At 44.0% G+C, this 19,898-nt stretch overlaps 1 protein-coding gene across 1 annotated transcript in view; it reads left to right on the top strand.

Moving 5' to 3' along the window:
- The window catches only part of engase (endo-beta-N-acetylglucosaminidase), a 47,483-nt gene that overhangs the window by 12,125 nt on the left and 15,460 nt on the right, over positions 1–19,898 (top strand). Inside the window, exons 9-12 of the mRNA XM_060901314.1 lie at positions 2,030–2,141; positions 2,590–2,774; positions 4,074–4,216; positions 4,305–4,404. Of these exons, the coding sequence (XP_060757297.1) occupies positions 2,030–2,141; positions 2,590–2,774; positions 4,074–4,216; positions 4,305–4,404 (540 nt within the window). The remainder of the gene's footprint in view (positions 1–2,029; positions 2,142–2,589; positions 2,775–4,073; positions 4,217–4,304; positions 4,405–19,898) is intronic.

The raw sequence follows: 19,898 nt of genomic DNA, 5'->3' as shown, positions 1-19,898 counted from the left end.
TTGCACTGTTTAGACAGCAGAGAGTGGAATAAAATAAAATAGTGGGAATACACATGACTTTACCCGAGGCGGAAGTAACGCAGCTCTAATGCCGAAAACGCACAAAAAAAAAAAAATCTAAAATGGGAAAGAGCTGTTGTGCGATTGACCAAACAAATAGATTTAACAGGAAATCAGAGCTTTTTTTTTTTTACACACTGCTGAAAGCAAAAGAAAAGACAAATGTTCATAAAAGTTTATTAAGAAAAGGCCGATTTGTTATTCACTTATTTTTTTGAATACAAGGAATATTTTAGTTAATATACTGCTATAATTTACTCCAGCCTTACAAATAATTTACAAATATACTGGAGGTAATAATTATTGTCGGTTATTAAGAAATTGAAACTGATTTGAAAATGAAAAACGGGGTGGAAGAGAAATATTTAAGCTGATAAAGAATAATAGGAAACTAACTGTTGCTTTTTTTGGGAAATATAATTTCAGCGAGAATCTTAGCGTAGCGGCTAGTTAAATATCTTTGTAAGTTGAACTACAATAGGAAATTTCTACTATACACAGTATGCATCATATGTATATGTCATTCATGTTTGTGAAAAAAATGTCAGCGAAGCAGTAGTACTGCATTTTTGGGAATGATTAGACTTATTTAACGTCTACAAAAATAAATTACTGAGAACTAAATAGAAAAAAGGAGAGATTTTTGAGAGGATGTTTGATTGGTGTCGATTATCTGTGAAATGTCCATCCGTCCTGATGCCCTACGTCTGGCTGGAGTCTTATCACATATGCAGGGATGAGAATTTTCTGCCGATCGGCGGATTTCCGACTTTTTCAGACCAAAATGATCGTTTTTGAGCGTGCGCGCGCAACATTAAGGTCTGCATCACGCATCTTAGAATGTGCGCGCGCGAGGGAGACTGTGTGCAGTGTTGCCAGATACTGCTAACGTTTTCCATCCCAAAATATGTTCCAAACCCGCCAAAATGCACTTAAAACCGCCCAATGTGGCAACACTGCCTGTGTGCTTGTTCATGTAGCGCATGCCAGACAAAGAGCATCCTGATTGGGTTACTCAGCAGAATAAGCCAATCAGCTTTCAGTGTGGGCGGGCTTTTATCTCTTTTCTCGAGGACCGGAGTTTTCAGCTGAGTCAGTGCAGCCTACAGGATCGGCATGGCAGAGAGAGAGCGTGCGCGCCCCAAAAAACCAAAGTACAAAACCCACTTCAGCTCAGATTACACAAAAGAATCTCCCTGTCTAATAATAATCTCCCTGTCTAATAATAATCTCCCTGTCTAATAATAAAGAAAATAAATAAATAAATAAATAAATTAATTAGCCAAAAATCATTAGCCCCCCCCCCCCCCCCCCCCCCCCCCCGGGCCATGGGCCCCGCCCCCTGGGCCATTCTTTTCCCTGCATATGGGCAGTCGAAAGTCACACTCGGAAGACGCTCTGGACACTTACAGTAATACGTTTATGGCTGAGGACTACAGTTGACTTGCTAACTTTAGGACTGCAGGTGTCACGAACAGTTTTGCACTCAAGGTTCCATCAATGAATAGTTTATAACGTCAACAAAACAGGCTTCACGTTAAAACTATGAGTTTCCTGTTTTCACAGTTATACTTTGTGACTACATACTGTAGGACAGTGTTATAGAAGCGAGTTATTTATCATCACGTTACCTGTTCTCACCCAAACGAGGATGGGTTCCCTTTTGAGTCTGGTTCCTCTCGTGGTTTTGTCATCTGAGGGAGTTTTTCCTTGCCACCATCACCACAGGCTTGTTCATCGGGGATAAATTAGGGATAAAATTAGCTCATGTTTAAAGCCTTTAATTTTCTGTAAAGCTGCTTTGCAACAATGTCTATTGTTAAAAGCGCAGTACAAATAAACTTGACTTGACATGTCCTTGGGCTTGGATAACATGCTGTATTAATTATTACTTCTATTATTATTATTATTATTATTACCACTGATCGTAGACCAAATGTTTAACACTGTTCGTGTGTGCGTGTTTTAGATTTTGGGGCTTGTTATCAGACTTCCTCTACATTCATCGTCCTGAGTGTCCTCTTCCCTTCGTCTCATCGTTCTGTCAGGGTTACGGAAAGAATTTCTACTGGAGAGGGAAGGTATGTGTAATTTAATGTTTGTAAGACTATCATGAGCACAGGCTATTTGAAAGTGGACAGCTGGGAAAAAAAAAATCTTTTTCCAGTCTTAAACTGTCCGGTTTGGGTGAATCCATGACCATGATGGCCTCAGATTCTTGTTCTTGACTGACAGGAGTGGTACCTGATGTGGTCTTCTGTTGTTGTACCTCTAGGTTTGATGTGTTGTGTATTCTGAGATGCTTTTCTGCTCACCACGGTTGTAAAGAGTGTTTTTATTTGAGTAACTATAGACTCCCTGTGAGCGCAAACCAGTCTGAGCAGTCTCCTCTGATTTCTTATCAAGAAGACGTTTCAGCCTGAAGACCCTCGGCACACAAGATGTTGTTGTTTTTTCCTGCACCATTCTGTGTCATCTCTAGAGACTGCTGTGTGTGTGTGAAAATGAGTTTTGTGTGTGATCATGTAGGTAGAGCAGGACAGAACCTGGATGAATCTGAGTGCTCAGGAGCTGCAGCCTCTTTATATGATGCAGAATTTGGAAGGAAGAGGCTGGTTTCAGACTCGAGGCTGCTCAGAGGAAGTGTGGACTGGAGGGAGTTCACTACTTCTGGAGGGGACCATACCCAGTTCCCTGTCCAAAATCTGTGCCAGGTAAAAAAAAAAAAATCACAAAAGTAATGGAGAAATGCTTATCGTTATATAATAATCTTAATTTGGAACACTGGTACACTTGCTTATTCATACAGTTGACCAATCATAAGCTTCCGATAACATTCACGCCAAACAATAGGATTGGCAAAAAGTGTGATCTCGCTGACTTTGACTTTGGCATGAACGTTGCTGTCAGACAGGCTAGCTTGAGTATTTTAGAAACTGCTAATCTCCTGGGATTTTCACACACAACAGTCTCTAGAGTGGTGCAGAAAACAGAAAACATCCATCAAGTGGCAGTTTTGCAGGCTGAAACGCCTTGTTAACGAGCGAGATCAGTGGAGAACAGCCAGACTGGTTTGAACTGACGGGAAGCCGATGCTAACCGAGAAAACCATTCTTTTACAACCGTGGTGAACAGAAAAGCATCTCAGAACGCACAACACCTCGAACCATGAGGTGGATGGGATACAGCAGCGGAAGGCCATGTCCGGTTCCGCTTCTGTCAGCCAAGAGAAGGAATCTGAGGCTCGCCTCGACTGGACAGACAGGAAATCATCACCTAGTCAGCATTTTGCATCAACGGAATGAATGCATGGACCCGGCTTGCCTTGTGTCAAAAGTTCAGGCTGGTGGTGGTAGTGTAATGGTGTGGGGAATGTTTTCACACATTGGGCTCTTTAATACTAATCGAGCAAGGTTTGAATGACACAGCCGATATAAGTATTGTTGCTGACCATGTGCATCCCTTGAGGGCCGTGATTAATTTATCCATCTTGCGTATAATGGCTACACCCAGAATGATAATGTGCAGTGGTGTAGCATGGAGCATGATCTGATTTTACCCATCCTGGCTTCATAATAAGATAATAAACTAAAGACATACTCTCATTAGGGCGGCACAGTGGTGTAGTGGTTAGTGCTGTCGCCTCACAGCAAAAAGGTCCGGGTTCAAGCCCCGTGGCCGGCGAGGGCCTTTCTGTGCGGAGTTTGCATGTTCTCCCCGTGTCCGCGTGGGTTTCCTCCGGGTGCTCCGGTTTCTCCCACAGTCCAAAGACATGCAGGTTAGGTTAACTGGTGACTCTAAATTGACCGTAGGTGTGAATGTGAGTGTGAATGGTTGTCTGTGTCTATGTGTCAGCGCTGTGATGACCTGGCGACTTGTCCAGGGTGTACCCCGCCTTTCGCCCATAGTCAGCTGGGATAGGCTCCAGCTTGCCTGCGACCCTGTAGAACAGGATAAAGCGGCTACAGATAACATACTCTCATTAACAACATCATACTTGGCTTCTCTCCTAGGATATTTTCACTCCATGTGCCAGTGGCCTCGAGGATGTTCATCTCATGCGTCTATCAGCTGTCAGACAGAGCGAATATCTCTTTGGAGCTCAAAACCACCGACACTGCTCTCTGTACACACACAGGAAATGAGGAGATGCCGAGTGAGTGTAAATTTATAACCGTGACAGTTACACCATCTGAATCTCTGTGTACATTTCTATTTTGTGATTGTGTGTGTGTGTGTTTCAGCCAGTAATGTGATTCCAGTGGGGTTGGATGAAGATCATGAGCTGGTGAAGCAGTTCACTCAGAGCTGTGGAGAGCGGAAAGCAGATGGTTGGATTACCAGGTCAGAGGCAGTAAAAACAGAAGAAGAATTTGTCTGGAAACAGCAACACAGTTAATGTTGCTGCTTTTAACCACACAGTCAAATAGTTACCTAACCTAGTGGACTTTGGTACCATACATAGTGTAGCGATACATAGTGTAGGACTCACGTTGCAAGGCAGGGAGAACACGGACACACAACCCAGTGCAAAAACGTGAGGAAGTTTAATGAATTTTTGTGAATGGGGAAATGCAGCAGAAGTGAGAGGTGAGATGAGTGCAGTCGGGGAGCCCATACTGGTCGAGGGGGAGGTCGCTGGCAGGGTCTGACTGCGCCGCATTCTGGCGCTGGTGCGGATCATGAGCGTAATGTCCACTGAACTAGAGCTCATCTTCGTCTTCAGCGTCCGCAAAGTTGCCTGAGCAGAAAGAGAGAATGAGCTTTCATGCGGTGAGACTCTAACCTGTCCCTCTTGCGTCGCCTCTTTATATTCCACTGGCTACTAGAGGAGGATGGATTAAGGCGCAGATTATGCCGCTCCAGCCACATGCGATCAGTGGGCTACGCCCCAAAGCCATGCTGTCTCGGGCTGTCGAAAACAATGGTGCTAAAGCGCCGCTATTTCTTCAGCACTGTGGGAACGGTTGTGCGAGGAGCAATGCACGACTTTGGGGCGGTTCTCCCGGACTCCTGCCGCAATAGCTTCCCGAATCAATAGTTAGAAAGCTGAAATGAAAATCAACATTAAACTTGAATAAGTCCAAGGTCACCAAAATCCTATAGCTAAGTTGTAAATGTTTATTTAGCTAGCTAACACGAGAGAAAACGTAGCTAAAATTTAAGAAAATAAGTGAAAATAGTAGCGAGTGATTTTTATGTTCACTGACAAACTAGATTATTGATCTTCGCAAGTCTCAGGAAAAAAACCCCAGTAACTAGTCGTGCATCTTACGGTACGTTCATGTTAATATGAGCTTTATTTTATCTTCATCTTGAGATTACCATGGACTAGTCCAGTGCGCTGAACACATTTACAGAGGAGACGTGCACTCAATCATAAAAGAATGAAACACTTAAGAGTGTTACGGTACATGTGAAAAAGTCAGGCACATGACTACATCAGTGTTGTAGTCGAGTCACTAAACCTCAAGTCCACTATTGATCCAAGAACAAGACTCCAACCGCGCCATTTGACGGTGGCTGTTTTAGCGCCATTAACATTAGTTTGTTCCTGAACATAACGCATGAACAGATGAATGTGCTTCTCTTTATCAGGGAGTGCGAAGTATTCGGTCAGAGATGGTTAGGAGACGGATGTGAGTGCAGAAGGTGCGTTTATTAATACAAGTGAAGACAGGTGAACAATCCAGAACGGCAGGCAAAATGGTGAAACAGGCGATAGCTCAAGGGAGACACAAACAGGCTATCGTAGACTCGGCAGAATCAAAGACAAGAAACAGGAAATCAGGGATCAGGAAACCAAACAAGGAAATAAGGCTCGGTAACGTATCAGCAACGCAACTCAATACTTCGCAAAGTAAGTGTGTTTTCACAGTTTTTATATAGGCGCGCTGATTGTGCCTTAAGCCTGTGCAGGTGCGAGTCATTTACGGTGCGCGCCTGAGAGTCTATCTGATGCATGCGCCAAGGTGCGCAAGTGCAACACTCTTGCACGAAATTGGTACAAAAGTTAATGTAGATATAAATATCTTATGCCAATTATTATGGCATGTTACAAAAAAATAAAGAAGAAATCCAAGTCCTCGTCTCCAATTTACGAGTCCGAATGCAGTTAATGCACGAGTCCGAGTCATCAGTGCTAAAGTCCAAGTCGAGTCACGAGTCCTTTAAAGTAGTGCATGAGTCGGACTCGAGTACTACAAGCCTGCCTGACATTGAATATTCCTGTTTTACTGTATACATCTGACTCATTACATACATCCACTTATCCGAAAAAGATATTTCCATAAGCCAGTTGGATAACATGCAAAAAAAAAAGTTTATTTACATGTATATAAAGAACCTACTGTATGTACAGTGGTGCTTGAAAGTTTGTGAACCCTTTAGAATTTTCTATATTTCTGCATAAATATGACCTAAAACCTCATCAGATTTTCACATAAGTCCTAAAAGTAGATAAAGAGAACCCAGTTAAACAAATGAGACAAAAATATTATACTTGGTCATTTATTTATTGAGGAAAATGATCCAATATTACATATCTGTGAGTGGCAAAAGTATGTGAACCTTTGTATCTAGTGTGACCCCTTCTGTGCTAACAAGAAGGAGAGGTGTTCTTATACAGGTCCTTCTCAAAAAATTAGCATATTGTGAAAAAGTTCAATATTTTCCATCAGTTATTTAAGAAAGTGAAAATGTTATATATTATAGACTCATTACACATAAACTAAAATGTTTCAAGCATTTTTCTATTTTAATTTTAATCAGTATGGCATACAGTACAAAAACATAAAAAAAAAAACCCATCTCAAAATATTAGAATATTTCATTTCGAGTTTGAGTAAAACAGTATGAACACAGTGTATCTCTCGGTCTAGTTCAGTACACACAACCACAATCATGGGGAAGACTGCTGATTTGACTGTTGTCCAGAAGATGATCACTGATGCCCTCCACAAGGAGGGTAAGCCACAAAAGGTCATTGCTGAAAAGGGTGGCTGGAAAAGGTGCACAAGCAACAGGGATGGCCGCAGTCTTGAGAGGATTGTCAAGAAAAGTTGATTCAAGAACTTGGGAGAGCTTCACAAGGAGTGGACTGAGGCTGGTGTCAGTGTATCAAGACCCATCACGAACAGACATCTTCAAGAAAGGGGATACAACTTTCACCTTCCTAATATCAAGCTACTCCTGAGCCAGAGACAATGTCAGAAGTGTCTTATCTGGGCTAAGGAGAGAAAGAAATGGACTGTTGCTCAGTGGCCCAAAGTCCTCTTTTCAGATGAAAGTACATTTTGCATTTAATTTGGAAATCATGGTTCTAGAGTCTGGAGGAAGAGTAGAGAGGCACAGAATCCAAGGTGTTTGAAGCCCAGTGTGAAGTTTCCACAGTCTGTGATGATTTGGGGTGCCATGTCATCTGTTGGTGTTGGTCCACTGTATTTTATCAAGTCCAAAGTCAACACAGCCATCTACCAGTGTTAGGGTTTTGCTGGGATTCGAACCTGGTTCGTTGGTGTGATAATCCAGCAAACCCCCACTAGGCCACCAGGGGGATGACTCAAATGCAGAGGCGTGAGGCGGAAGTAGAAAAAGAATCAAAAGGTTTATTTAAACTATATACACTATATACAGGGCAAAACAAAAGACAAAAAAAAAAAAAAAACCAAAGAGTATAATCCAAAAGAAAAGCAAAGTGCAAAAATTCAAAAGCTAAGAAGATCAAAAAACACAGTACAAAGGAAACTGGAGATAAACATAGCACAAAGACTCCGTGACAAGAGGACTGAACTCAGGGGTATAAATAGACAAACTAATTAAGGACACAGGTGAAGATAATTAGGCAATTAACACAAACACAAAACACAGGAACAGTGGCGGCCTCTAGAGGCCAAAATAAACACGACATGAAAAGGAAATAACAGCGGCCTCTAGAGGCCAAAACAGTCCTAGTCCTAACAGGACCCCCCCCTCTAGGAGCGTCTCCTGACGTTCCCAGGGCGATCCGGATGGGCCGAATGGAAGTCCCGACATAGTTCTTTATCAAGGACATCCCGAGCAGGAACCCAGCAGCGCTCCTCAGGACCATAGCCCTCCCAGTCCACCAGATATTGCAACCCGCCGCGGACCCGGCGGGAGTCAAGCAGGCGATTCACAGTGAACACAGTCTGCCCCTGGAAGATGCGGGGGGGTGGGGGGTTCCTAGGGGCAGGGGCATACGTAGACGTCAGTACGGGCCGTAACAGGGAAACATGGAAAGTGGGGTTGATCCTCAGAGTCCGGGGCAACTGGAGCCGGTAGGAGACAGGGTTCACCCTGCGCACCACCTTGAAGGGGCCAATGTAGCGAGGAGCAAGCTTGCGGTTCTCCACCCGCAGTGGAAGGTCCTTAGTGGACAGCCAAACACGCTGCCCAGGGCGGAAAGCGTGTGCAGGTCTTCTATGGCGGTTGGCCTGAGTCTGGTTGGTTCTGGAGGTCTGTATGAGGGTCTTCCTGACCTTGCTCCAGGTCTTGCGACACCGTCTCACATATTGGTTGACCGAGGGCACCCCCGCGTCCTCCTCCTGGTCCGGGAACAGAGGTGGCTGGAACCCGAATTGGCACTGGAATGGCGACAGCTTGGTGGCCGATGACTGCAGGGTGTTGTGGGCGTACTCCGCCCATGGCAGCCAGGTGCTCCACGATGTCGGGTTATCCATAGCCAGGCCTCGCAGGGTGGTTTCCAGGTCCTGGTTGAGCCTCTCCGTCTGACCATTGGACTGTGGGTGAAACCCAGAGGAGAGGCTGGCAGTGGCTCCGATGACCTTGCAGAACCCGTGCCACACTCGGGAGGAGAACTGGGGCCCTCGGTCTGAGACGATGTCCTGTGGAAGACCAAAGACTCGGAAGACATGATTAAACAAAAGTTTCGCAGTTTCAAGAGCAGAGGGGAGTTTGCACAGTGGTATGAAGCGGCAGGCCTTGGAGAATCTGTCAACTAAGACCAAAATGACCGTGTTACCTTGTGACTCAGGAAGACCCGTGATAAAGTCGACTGCCACGTGGGACCAGGGACGCCGGGGAATGGTCAGAGGATGCAGGAGACCCTGGGGACGCTGTCGTGGGTTCTTGGTTCTGGTGCAAACCTCACAGGACAGGACAAATGACCTTACTTCCTTCTCCATGTTAGGCCACCAGAAGCATCTTTTCAGGAAGTCCAGGGTCCTCCGAGCTCCCGGGTGGGCGGTGAGAGGGGAAGAGTGACCCCACTGGAGAACCTTGGCCCGGGCTTGATGTGGGACGTACAAGAGGCCTGGTGGCCCCGTCCCAGGACCGGGGTCCTGGCGTTGGGCTCGTCGGACAGCCTCCTCAATACCCCAGCGGACAGGGGCCACAATCCGGGACACAGGGATAATAGGCCCGACTTCATTCTCCCTGTTAGTGGCAGAGAACAGTCTGGACAGTGCGTCAGGTTTGGTGTTCTTGGAGCCGGGGCGGTATGAGAGGGTGAAGTCAAACCGACTGAAAAACAGGGCCCACCTAGCCTGTCGAGGGTTCAGTCTCTTGGCTTGCTGGAGGTACTCCAGGTTCTTGTGGTCAGTCCAAACCAGGAATGGATGTTGTGCTCCCTCCAGCCAGTGCCTCCACTCCTCAAGGGCCAGTTTGACCGCTAGCAGTTCTCGATCCCCCACATCGTACCGGGACTCAGCAGGACTCAGGCGGTGGGAGAAGTAAGCGCAGGGGTGCAGCTTTCCTTCCGAACGTTGAGAGAGCACCGCGCCGACACCACTGTCCGAGGCGTCCACCTCCACGATGAATGGTTGGGAGGTGTCCGGGAGAACCAGAATGGGTGCCGTGCAGAAGCGGTCCTTGAGGTCTTTGAACGCCTTTTCTGCCTGAGGAGACCAGCCATAAGATCCACCTGTCCCTTTGGTGAGGTCTGACATGGGTGCTGCCACAGAACTGAAGTTCCTGATGAACTTGCGGTAGAAGTTAGCGAATCCTAAGAACCGCTGAACCTCCTTAACGGACTTGGGAGTAGGCCAATCCCGGACGGCCAGGGTCTTGGCAGGGTCCATTTGGAGTTGGCCTGTCCGTACAATAAATCCCAGAAAGGAGACCTCGGGAACATGAAATTCGCATTTCTGGGCCTTGGCGAACAGATTGTTCTGTAGCAGCCTCTGGAGAACCTGGCGGACATGGTGGCGGTGCTCCTGCATGGTCTTGGAAAAGATAAGGATGTCGTCGAGGTAGACAAAAACGTATAGGTTAATCATGTCCCTTAAGACGTCGTTGATTAGGGCCTGAAAAACAGCTGGTGCGTTGGTGAGTCCGAAGGGCATCACCTGGTATTCGTAGTGCCCAGACGGGGTGTTAAAGGCAGTCTTCCACTCGTCTCCCTGTCGGATACGGATGAGGTGGTATGCGTTCCGTAGGTCCAACTTGGTGAAGACGGTGGCGCCTTGGAGCAGGTCGAAAGCTGTGGACATCAGCGGAAGGGGATATCGGTTGCGCACAGTGATCTTATTCAGGCCCCTGTAATCAATACATGGTCGGAGCTCCCCATCCTTCTTGCCGACAAAGAAGAAGCCGGCTCCAGCAGGTGAAGTGGAGGGTCGAATAAACCCAGAGACCAGGGCATCTTTGAGGTATTCCTCCATGGCCTTGCGTTCTGGCTGAGAGAGTGAAAACAGTCTGCCACGAGGAGGGGTAGTCCCAGGGAGCAAGTCGATGGCACAGTCGTAGGCCCGGTGCGGAGGAAGAACGGCGGCCCTGCTCTTGCTGAATACCTCCTTGAGATCCCAGTACTCTGTGGGAACTTGAGATAACTCGGTGAGATCAGGGGGCTCGGCAGGAGACACAGGAGAGCTAGAGAGCAGACAAGAGGCATGGCATGCAGGGCCCCATTCCACAACCTGGCTTGTTACCCAGTCTATGCGAGGGTTGTGGCGAGTAAGCCAAGGAAGGCCTAGAATAACTGGGAACTCAGGTGAAGGAATCAGGTGCAGGGATATTTCTTCCTTGTGACCTTGAGACTGGAGGAAGACTGGAGAAGTAACTTGAGTGACTCTTCCATTACCTAACGCTTGGCCATCGAGGGCAGACACAGACAGTGGGACTTCAAGAGGTGCAGTCGGAATATTGATGCTTTGGGCGAAGTGAATATCCATAAAGTTCCCAGCTGCCCCTGAGTCTATCAAAGCTTGACAAGAGTGGACAGACTCACCCCAGGAGATGGAGACCGGGATGTAGATTCCTTGGCCAGGGAGTCCGGGAGAGAGGGTAGGCCCCGTCACAACCCTCCCTCGGCTGGACGGGGCGGTCCTTTTCCCAAGAGTTCGGGACATGATGCTCGGAAGTGACCAGGCTTGCCACAGTAGATGCAGCACTTGTCCCTCCTTCTGCGCTCCCTCTCAGATGCGGAGAGGCGAGTACGACCCACTTGCATGGGTTCTGGACAGTCACTGAAGGAGGTAGACGGTCTCCAGGTAGAGGTAGGGAGGTTGGGGGGGCTCAAGGCTTGGTGGCGTTCTCTCATCCTGTTGTCCAGACGAATAGCATGTGAGATGAGGGTTTCGAGGTCACTTGGGCATCCAATAGAGGCCAGACCGTCCTTGATGGGGTCAGACAGACCATGGTGGAAGGCTGACACCAGGGCAGTCTCGTTCCATCCACTTACTGCTGCGAGTGTTCGGAACGAGATGGCGTAATCTGCGACGCTTCCTCCTTGCCGGATGGACATGAGCTTTCGGGCTGCGTCGGTACTGATGTCTGCCTGATCGAAGACCCGAAGCATCTCTTCAGAAAACAGCTGGAAATCAAAGCACTCAGGTCCCTGTCTTTGCCAGATAGCAGTAGCCCAGGCTCGCGCCTTACCAGCTAATAAGGTGATCACAAAGGCAATCTTGCGGCGATCCGTAGTGTAGGTGGTAGGCTGAAGCTCAAAGGTGAGTTGACACTGGGTAAGGAACTCTCGGCACTCACTGTGCTTGCCGTCATACCTCTGTGGTGCAGGAAGGCTGGGTTCGCGAGGTGAAGAAGGCAGCATTGCAGGAGGCACTGGAGCAGGAGTGGGAGCTGGATCAGGAGCAGGAACTGGATCAGGAGCAGGAGATGCAGGCAGAGATGTCAGCTGTGCCAGGGTTTTCCCAATTTGCTGAAGCAGTTCCTCGTGGCGAGCGAGGGCCTCACGTTGGCTGGTGAGCGTACGTCCATGAGCATCCATGGTCGCTCCGAAGCGTGTCAAAGCTGCCATAATTCCCTGAAGGTTGGCCGGGTAGACAGTTGAAGCAGCCTCTGCTGAGTCGGTCATGACGGAGTCTTTCTGTTAGGGTTTTGCTGGGATTCGAACCTGGTTCGTTGGTGTGATAATCCAGCAAACCCCCACTAGGCCACCAGGGGGATGACTCAAATGCAGAGGCGTGAGGCGGAAGTAGAAAAAGAATCAAAAGGTTTATTTAAACTATATACACTATATACAGGGCAAAACAAAAGACAAAAAAAAAAAAAAACCAAAGAGTATAATCCAAAAGAAAAGCAAAGTGCAAAAATTCAAAAGCTAAGAAGATCAAAAAACACAGTACAAAGGAAACTGGAGATAAACATAGCACAAAGACTCCGTGACAAGAGGACTGAACTCAGGGGTATAAATAGACAAACTAATTAAGGACACAGGTGAAGATAATTAGGCAATTAACACAAACACAAAACACAGGAACAGTGGCGGCCTCTAGAGGCCAAAATAAACACGACATGAAAAGGAAATAACAGCGGCCTCTAGAGGCCAAAACAGTCCTAGTCCTAACAACCAGGAGATTTTAGAGCACTTCATGCTTCCATCTGCTGACGAGCTTTTTGGAGATGCTGATTTCCTTTTCCAGCAGGACTTAGCACCTACCCACAGTGCCAAAACTACTACCAAATGGTTTGCTGACCATGATATTACTGTGTTTGATCGGCCAGCCAACTTGCCTGACCTGAACCCCATAGAGAATCTGTGGGGTATTGTGAAGAGGAAGTTGAGAGACACCAGACCCAACACTGTGGATGAGCTTAAGGCCACTATCGAAGCATCCTGGGCCTCCATAACACCTCAGCAGTGCCACAGGCTGATTGCCTCCATGCCACGTCGCATTGAAGCAGTCATTTCTGCCAAAGGATTCCCGACCAAGTATTGAGTGCATAACTGAACATAATTATTTGAAGGTTGACTTTTTTTGTATTAAAAACACTTTTTTTATTGGTCAGATGAAATATGCTAATTTTTTGAGATAGGGATTTTTGGTTTTCCTTTACTTTTTTGCCAAAATCATCAATATTAAAACAATAAAAGGCTTTAACTACTTCAGTTGTGTGTAATGAATCTAAAATATATTAAAGTCTAATGTTTATGAGTACATTACAGAAAATAATGAACTTTATCACAATATGCTAATTTTTTGAGAAGGACCTGTACATCCTATCAGTGGGGTAAACTTGTCAAATCCCCTTCCAGTTCCAAAACAACCACAGAACGCTTCTGTGGAAATTACCCCCACATTCACTGTAAAACTAGCTCTTCAGAATGTAAGATCACTTAATAAGCCTTTTTTAATTAATGACTTCATCGGTACACACAAACTGGATTTTATGTTTCTTACTGAAACTTGGCTTGAACAATCAAGCAGCTCTATTACTCTTATTGAAGCAACTCCCCCACTCTTTGATTTTATGAGTGTTGGAAGAGCCAATAAACGGGGAGGAGGAATAGCAAATATATACAAGGCATGTTTTCAGTACAAACAGACAACTCTTGGCGACTTTACATCTTTTGAATACCTAAGTGCAATCCTAAAATGTTCTTCTAACATATTAGTGTTGACTATTTACAGACCACCAAGACCTTCTGCACCACTGTTCCTAGAGGAGTTTGGGGAACTGTTGTCAAATATTTGTTTAGATTTTGACAATCTTATTATTTCTGGGGATTTTAACTTCCATGTTGATAATCTAGATAAGACGTATGAGCAATTCCAGCGTTATGGACGTGACACTTGAACTCAAAATGGCAACAAATGACCCAGTGCATGTTTTATTGTCTCCCATATTTAAACAGGTGTTGCATATTTTAAGGCTGTACCATACTGGAGAAGTGATAGAACAAGAACAATTCCCATAGTACATCTAGGGCATGCCAGAAAATGCCAATAAAAGATGCGTTATGGATGTGACAGAAAAAGTATCACTTTTCTTGGGTGACTGTACATTTTTATCAAACTCTGTGAAATTGTAAACCTAATGTCGAAATGGAGATATCCATTTGATAGAGGGGTCCAAGGTGAATATTAAAAAATCTTTGTTTAAAATATTTTGTATTTCATGCAGAGTTTCGGAAGGGAAAGTCAGCGTTATGGATGTGACGAAATTCCGTTATGGATGTGACGCGTCTGAAATAGACATGGCATATGTTTAGAAAATCAGCAATTTAACCACCATAACCCTTTGAAAAACTCTCTAAATATCAGCTAAAACTATCAAAGTTCTTAAATAATATTTAGGATGGCTATTGTTTTGCTGTTTTGTGGATTTTAGCATACATTTCTGTGGCTTGTGGCAATAATATAGAATTGTACATGATCAAAGTTGATTTTAGCTTGGGTTTTACATTATAAGAAAGAAAGAAAGACTGACAGTGACATATTAGGTTGGTTACAAATTGGTTCAACTTATTCACATCTGTAAAATACAGGCCTAGGTGATATCTCTGGGAGTGGTTTTGATGTATTACATGTTGCTTTATTTTTGCATGGTGAGGTTGACATTTACATGGAATTGCCCGTATGCAAATGAATTTCTTACACTGATTGATGCCTTCAACCTAACACAACATGTACAAGGGCCAACACACTCCTATGGCCACACCCTCGACCTTGTCATCACTAAGGGTCTTAATGTATCTACTAGTGTCATGGACCTGGGTATATCTGATCATTTCTGTGTTTTCTTTGATGTTTCCATTTCCACTCACTTTCAAAACAAGTCTGTGACTGTAAAAAAGAGGGTAATTACCAATGGCACAGCAGCTCTTTTTGAGCAGGCACTCTCAGAACTCCCATGTCAATCTTTAGATTGTGCAGATGATCTAATGGAAATTTTTAATTCAAGAATGAATCATATTATGGATGCTATTGCTCCTTTAAAAACCAAAAGAGTCATAGACAAAGGAAAAGCACCCTGGAAATTAAATCCAGCAGTTAAAATGTTAAAGAGGGAATGTAGAAAGTCTGAAAGAAAATGGCGTAAATCTAAACTCCAGATTCATTATCAACTCTACAAAGGGATGTTATGTAAATACAACTTAGAAATTTCTAAAGCAAGACAGTCTTTCTTTTGCTGACATTATTAATAGGAATATCAACAATGCCCGTGTGCTATTTTCTACAGTTGAAAAGCTAACAAACCCATCAAGACACATGCCTTCTGAATTTCTCTCAGTTAATACATGCAACGACTTTGCATCTTTTTTTCAAAGGAAAGATTGATAAAATACGTATGAATATAGCCACACAGGTGCAAACACTTCAAAATCTGGAACCATTGGATAAAGAGAGAGGGGGTCGTAATACAATGTCAACATTTAGTTTAATTGATGTTGAGACTCTGAGAAAAACAGTACAAAGTCTCAGCTCCTCCACATCTGAACTGGACATTTTACCTACAGTCTTTTTCAAATCTGTTCTTCACCTAATATCAGACGAGGTACTTCAGATTATCAACACCTCCTTACGAACTGGCATGTTTCCTTCATCTCTGAAAAAAGCGGTTGTAAAACCCCTACTGAAAAAGAATAACCTGGATGTCTCAGTACTCAACAACTACAGGCCCATATCCAATTTGCCATTCGTTGGTAAAATAATTGAAAAAATTGTTTATCAATTAACTGCCTTCCTGACATCAAACGGATGTTTTGATAAGTTTCAGTCAGGTTTTCGTGCCAGTCATAGCAATGAAACAGCTCTTACTAAAGTCATGAATGACCTACGTCTTAATTCTGATGCTGGTAAAACATCAGTCTTGGTGCTTTTAGACTTAAGTGCTGCATTTGACACGGTAGATCATTTCATACTGTTACATCGACTGGAGCATTGGGTTGGATTTACTGGTATAGCAATCAACTGGTTAAAATCTTACTTACAACAAAGATTTTTTTATGTGGCCATTGAAGGCTACAGTTCATCACCCGTGTCCTTGAACTGTGGGGTTCCCCAGGGCTCAATCCTGGGACCATTACTATTCAACCTTTATATGCTCCCACTTGGACAAATTATTAAGAATAACTCAATAAACTTGCATAGCTATGCAGATGACACTCAGCTTTATTTAGCTATGTCACCTAATGACTATGGCCCTCTTGAGTCTCTTCATAGATGCATTGACCAAATTAACAAATGGATGTCTCACAATTTTCTTCAGCTGAACGCAGATAAAACTGAAGTAATTATATTTGGCAAAAAGGAGGAAAGGCTTAGGATTGCCACTGTTCTTGAAACTAAGGGGCTTAAAGCAAAGGATACTGTCAAAAACCTTGGTGTCCTTATTGACAGTGAACTTAACTTCAACAGTCATATGAAAGTGGTAAAAAAGTCTGCATTCTATCACCTAAAAAACATTTATAAACTCAGGGGTCTCATGTCAAAGCATGATCTAGAAAAACTTATTCATGCTTTCATCTCCAGTAGGGTTGATTACTGCAATAGCCTTTTCACAGGTCTTCCAAAAAAGACCATCAAAGAGCTTCAACTAATCCAAAATGCAGCAGCAAGGGTTCTTACAAGAACAAAAAGGGTAGTCCATATCACTCCAATCCTAAGGTCTCTGCACTGGCTCCCAGTGAGCTATAGAATTGACTTTAAGGCATTACTTCTTCTATTTAAAACATTAAATGGGATGGGACCCAGCTACCTACTGGATATGTTTCAATTATATGCACCAACTAGGTCTCTAAGATCACAGGAGAAAAACTTGCTAGTAATACCAGCTGTCAAAACGAAGTGTGGTGAAGCAGCCTTTAGTTGCTATGCTGCTAAGCTTTGGAACCAACTTCCAGATGATCTCAAAAATGCTCCTACTGTTGTTAGTTTTAAATCCAGGCTCAAGACAAAGCTGTTTTCAGATGCTTTCACTTGATTAATTTTTACCTAAAGTGTAATTAATTTCCTTTAACATAATTTCTTTTAATTTTGATTTTAATGATTTTACTTTAATTCTTTATTTTAATTTCTTTTTAATTTTGGATTTTAATGATTTCACTTTTACTTTAATTCTTTGTTACTGTTCTTATGCTTTTATTTTTTGTGAAGCACATTGAATTGCCTGTGTGTATGAAATGCGCTATACAAATAAACTTGCCTTGCCTTGTGCAGCAATAACTGCAACTAAACGTTTCCGGTAACTGTTGATCAGTCCTGCACACCAGCTTGGAGGAATTTTAGCCCATTCCTCCATACAGAACAGCTTCAACTCTGGGATGTTGGTGGGTTTCCTCACATGAACTGCGCGCTTCAAGTCCTTCCACAACATTTCGATTGGATTAAGGTCAGGACTTTGACTTGGCCATTCCAAAACATTAACTTTATTGTTCTTTAACCATTCTTTGGTAGAACAACTTGTGTGCTTAGGGTCGTTGTTTTGCTGCATGACCCACCTTCTCTTGAGATTCAGTTCATGGACAGATGTCCTGACATTTTCCCTTATGAATTCGCTGGTATAATTCAGAATTCATTGCTCCATCAACGATGGCAAGCCATCCTGGCCCAGATGCAGCAAAACAGGCCCAAACCATGATACTACCACTACCATGTTTCACAGATGGGATAAGGTTCTTATGCTGGAATGCAGTGTTTTCCTTTCTCCAAACATAACGCTTCTCATTTAAACCAAAAAGTTATATTTTGGTCTCATCCGTCCACAAAACATTTTTTCCAATAGCCTTCTGGCTTGTCCACGTGATCTTTAGCAAACTGCAGACGAGCAGCAATGTTCTTTTTGGAGAGCAGTGGCTTTCTCCTTGCAACCCTGCCATGCACACTATTGTTGTTCCATGTTCTCCTGATGGTGGACTCATGAACATTAACATTAGCCAATGTGAGAGAGGCCTTCAGTTGCTTAGAAGTTACCCTGGGGTCCTTTGTGACCTTGCTGACTATTACACGCCTTGCTCTTGGAGCTATCTTTGTTGGTCGACCACTCCTGGGGAGGGTAACAATGGTCTTGAATTTCCTCCATTTGTACACAATCTGTCTGACTGTGGATTGGTGGAGTCCAAACTCTTTAGAGATGGTTTTGTAACCTTTTCCAGCCTGATGAGCATCAACAACGCTTTTTCTGAGGTTCTCAGAAATCTCCTTTGTTCGTGCCATGATACACTTCCACAAACATGTGTTGTGAAGATCAGACTTTGATAGATCCCTGTTCTTTAAATAAAACAGGGTGCCCACTCACACCTGATTGTCATCCCATTGATTGAAAACACCTAACTCTAATTTCACCTTCAAATTAACTGCTAATCCTAGAGGTTCACACACTTTTGCCACTCACAGATATGTAATATTGGATCATTTTCCTCATTAAATAAATGACCAAGTATAATATTTTTGTCTCATTTGTTTAACTGGGTTCTCTTTATCTACTTTTAGGACTTGTGTGAAAATCTGATGATGTTTTAGATCATATTCATGCAGAAATATAGAAAATTCTAAAGGGTTCACAAAATTTCAAGCACCACTGTATGTTGTATTTCTGTGTTGAACTGTATATGCATTGCATGTGTATTTAGGGGTGTAATGATATAAGAAATTCAAATTTGATAATGTGTCCTCTTGATACGATGCATTTTCAGAAATTGCCTTGCCTGAATATATGCTTCAGGTTTCTATTTTCAGTTGATTAAAACTGAAAACTGTGGGATCCATTAGCAGCATATAACCAAGCAAATGTTGTGTATTGGTGGCACGGTGGTGCAGTGGTTAGCGCTGTCGCCTCACAGCAAGAAGGTCCGGGTTTGAGCCTCGTGGCCGGCGAGGGCCTTTCTGTGCGGAGTTTGCATGTTCTCCCCGTGTCCGCATGGGTTTCCTCCGGGTGCTCCGGTTTCCCCCACAGTCCAAAGACATGCAGGTTAGGTTAACTGGTGACTCTAAATTGAGCATAGGTGTGAATGTGAGTGTGAATGGTTGTCTGTGTCTATGTGTCAGCCCTGTGATGACCTGGCGACTTGTCCAGGGTGTACCCCGCCTTTCGCCCGTAGTCAAGTCAAGTCAAGTTTATTTGTATAGCGCTTTTAACAATAAACATTGTCTTCAGCTGGGATAGGCTCCAGCTTGCCTGCGACCCTGTAGAACAGGATAAAGCGGCTAGAGATAATGAGATGAGATGAGATGTTGTGTATTAGAAGGGAACAAAATTAAGCATAGCAAGTGTAAAATTCTACAATTGGAATCACGCTGCTCTCTGGAGCTCCAGATGTGGTTTTGAATACTTTGTTCATGTAATACAAGTGCCATTTTATGACAAATAGCCTACTTTATTATTCAGTGTTAAATAATTACACAGATATTTTGACTCCAGAGCTTCATATTGAAAAAAGGAGAAAGAAAAAAAAGACAACAACCACCACCCATGATATGATCAGACGTGGACAAAGTACCCAACTGAATTACTTAAGTCAAAGTACAGATCCCGCTGGTCAAATGTTACTCCGATACAAGTGAAAGTTGTCCAGTCAAATTTTTACTCAAGTTAAAGTACTGAAGTACTTGCTTTTAAAAATAGTTAAGTATTAAAAGTACATTTTCCGTCAACGCATTGTTGTATTATTGCCACAA

Source organism: Neoarius graeffei, chromosome 20 (genome assembly GCF_027579695.1).
Source record: "Neoarius graeffei isolate fNeoGra1 chromosome 20, fNeoGra1.pri, whole genome shotgun sequence".
NCBI lineage: Eukaryota > Metazoa > Chordata > Actinopteri > Siluriformes > Ariidae > Neoarius > Neoarius graeffei.
Note: the sequence above shows the minus strand (reverse complement) of the source record. Positions and strands in the feature narration are given on the sequence as shown.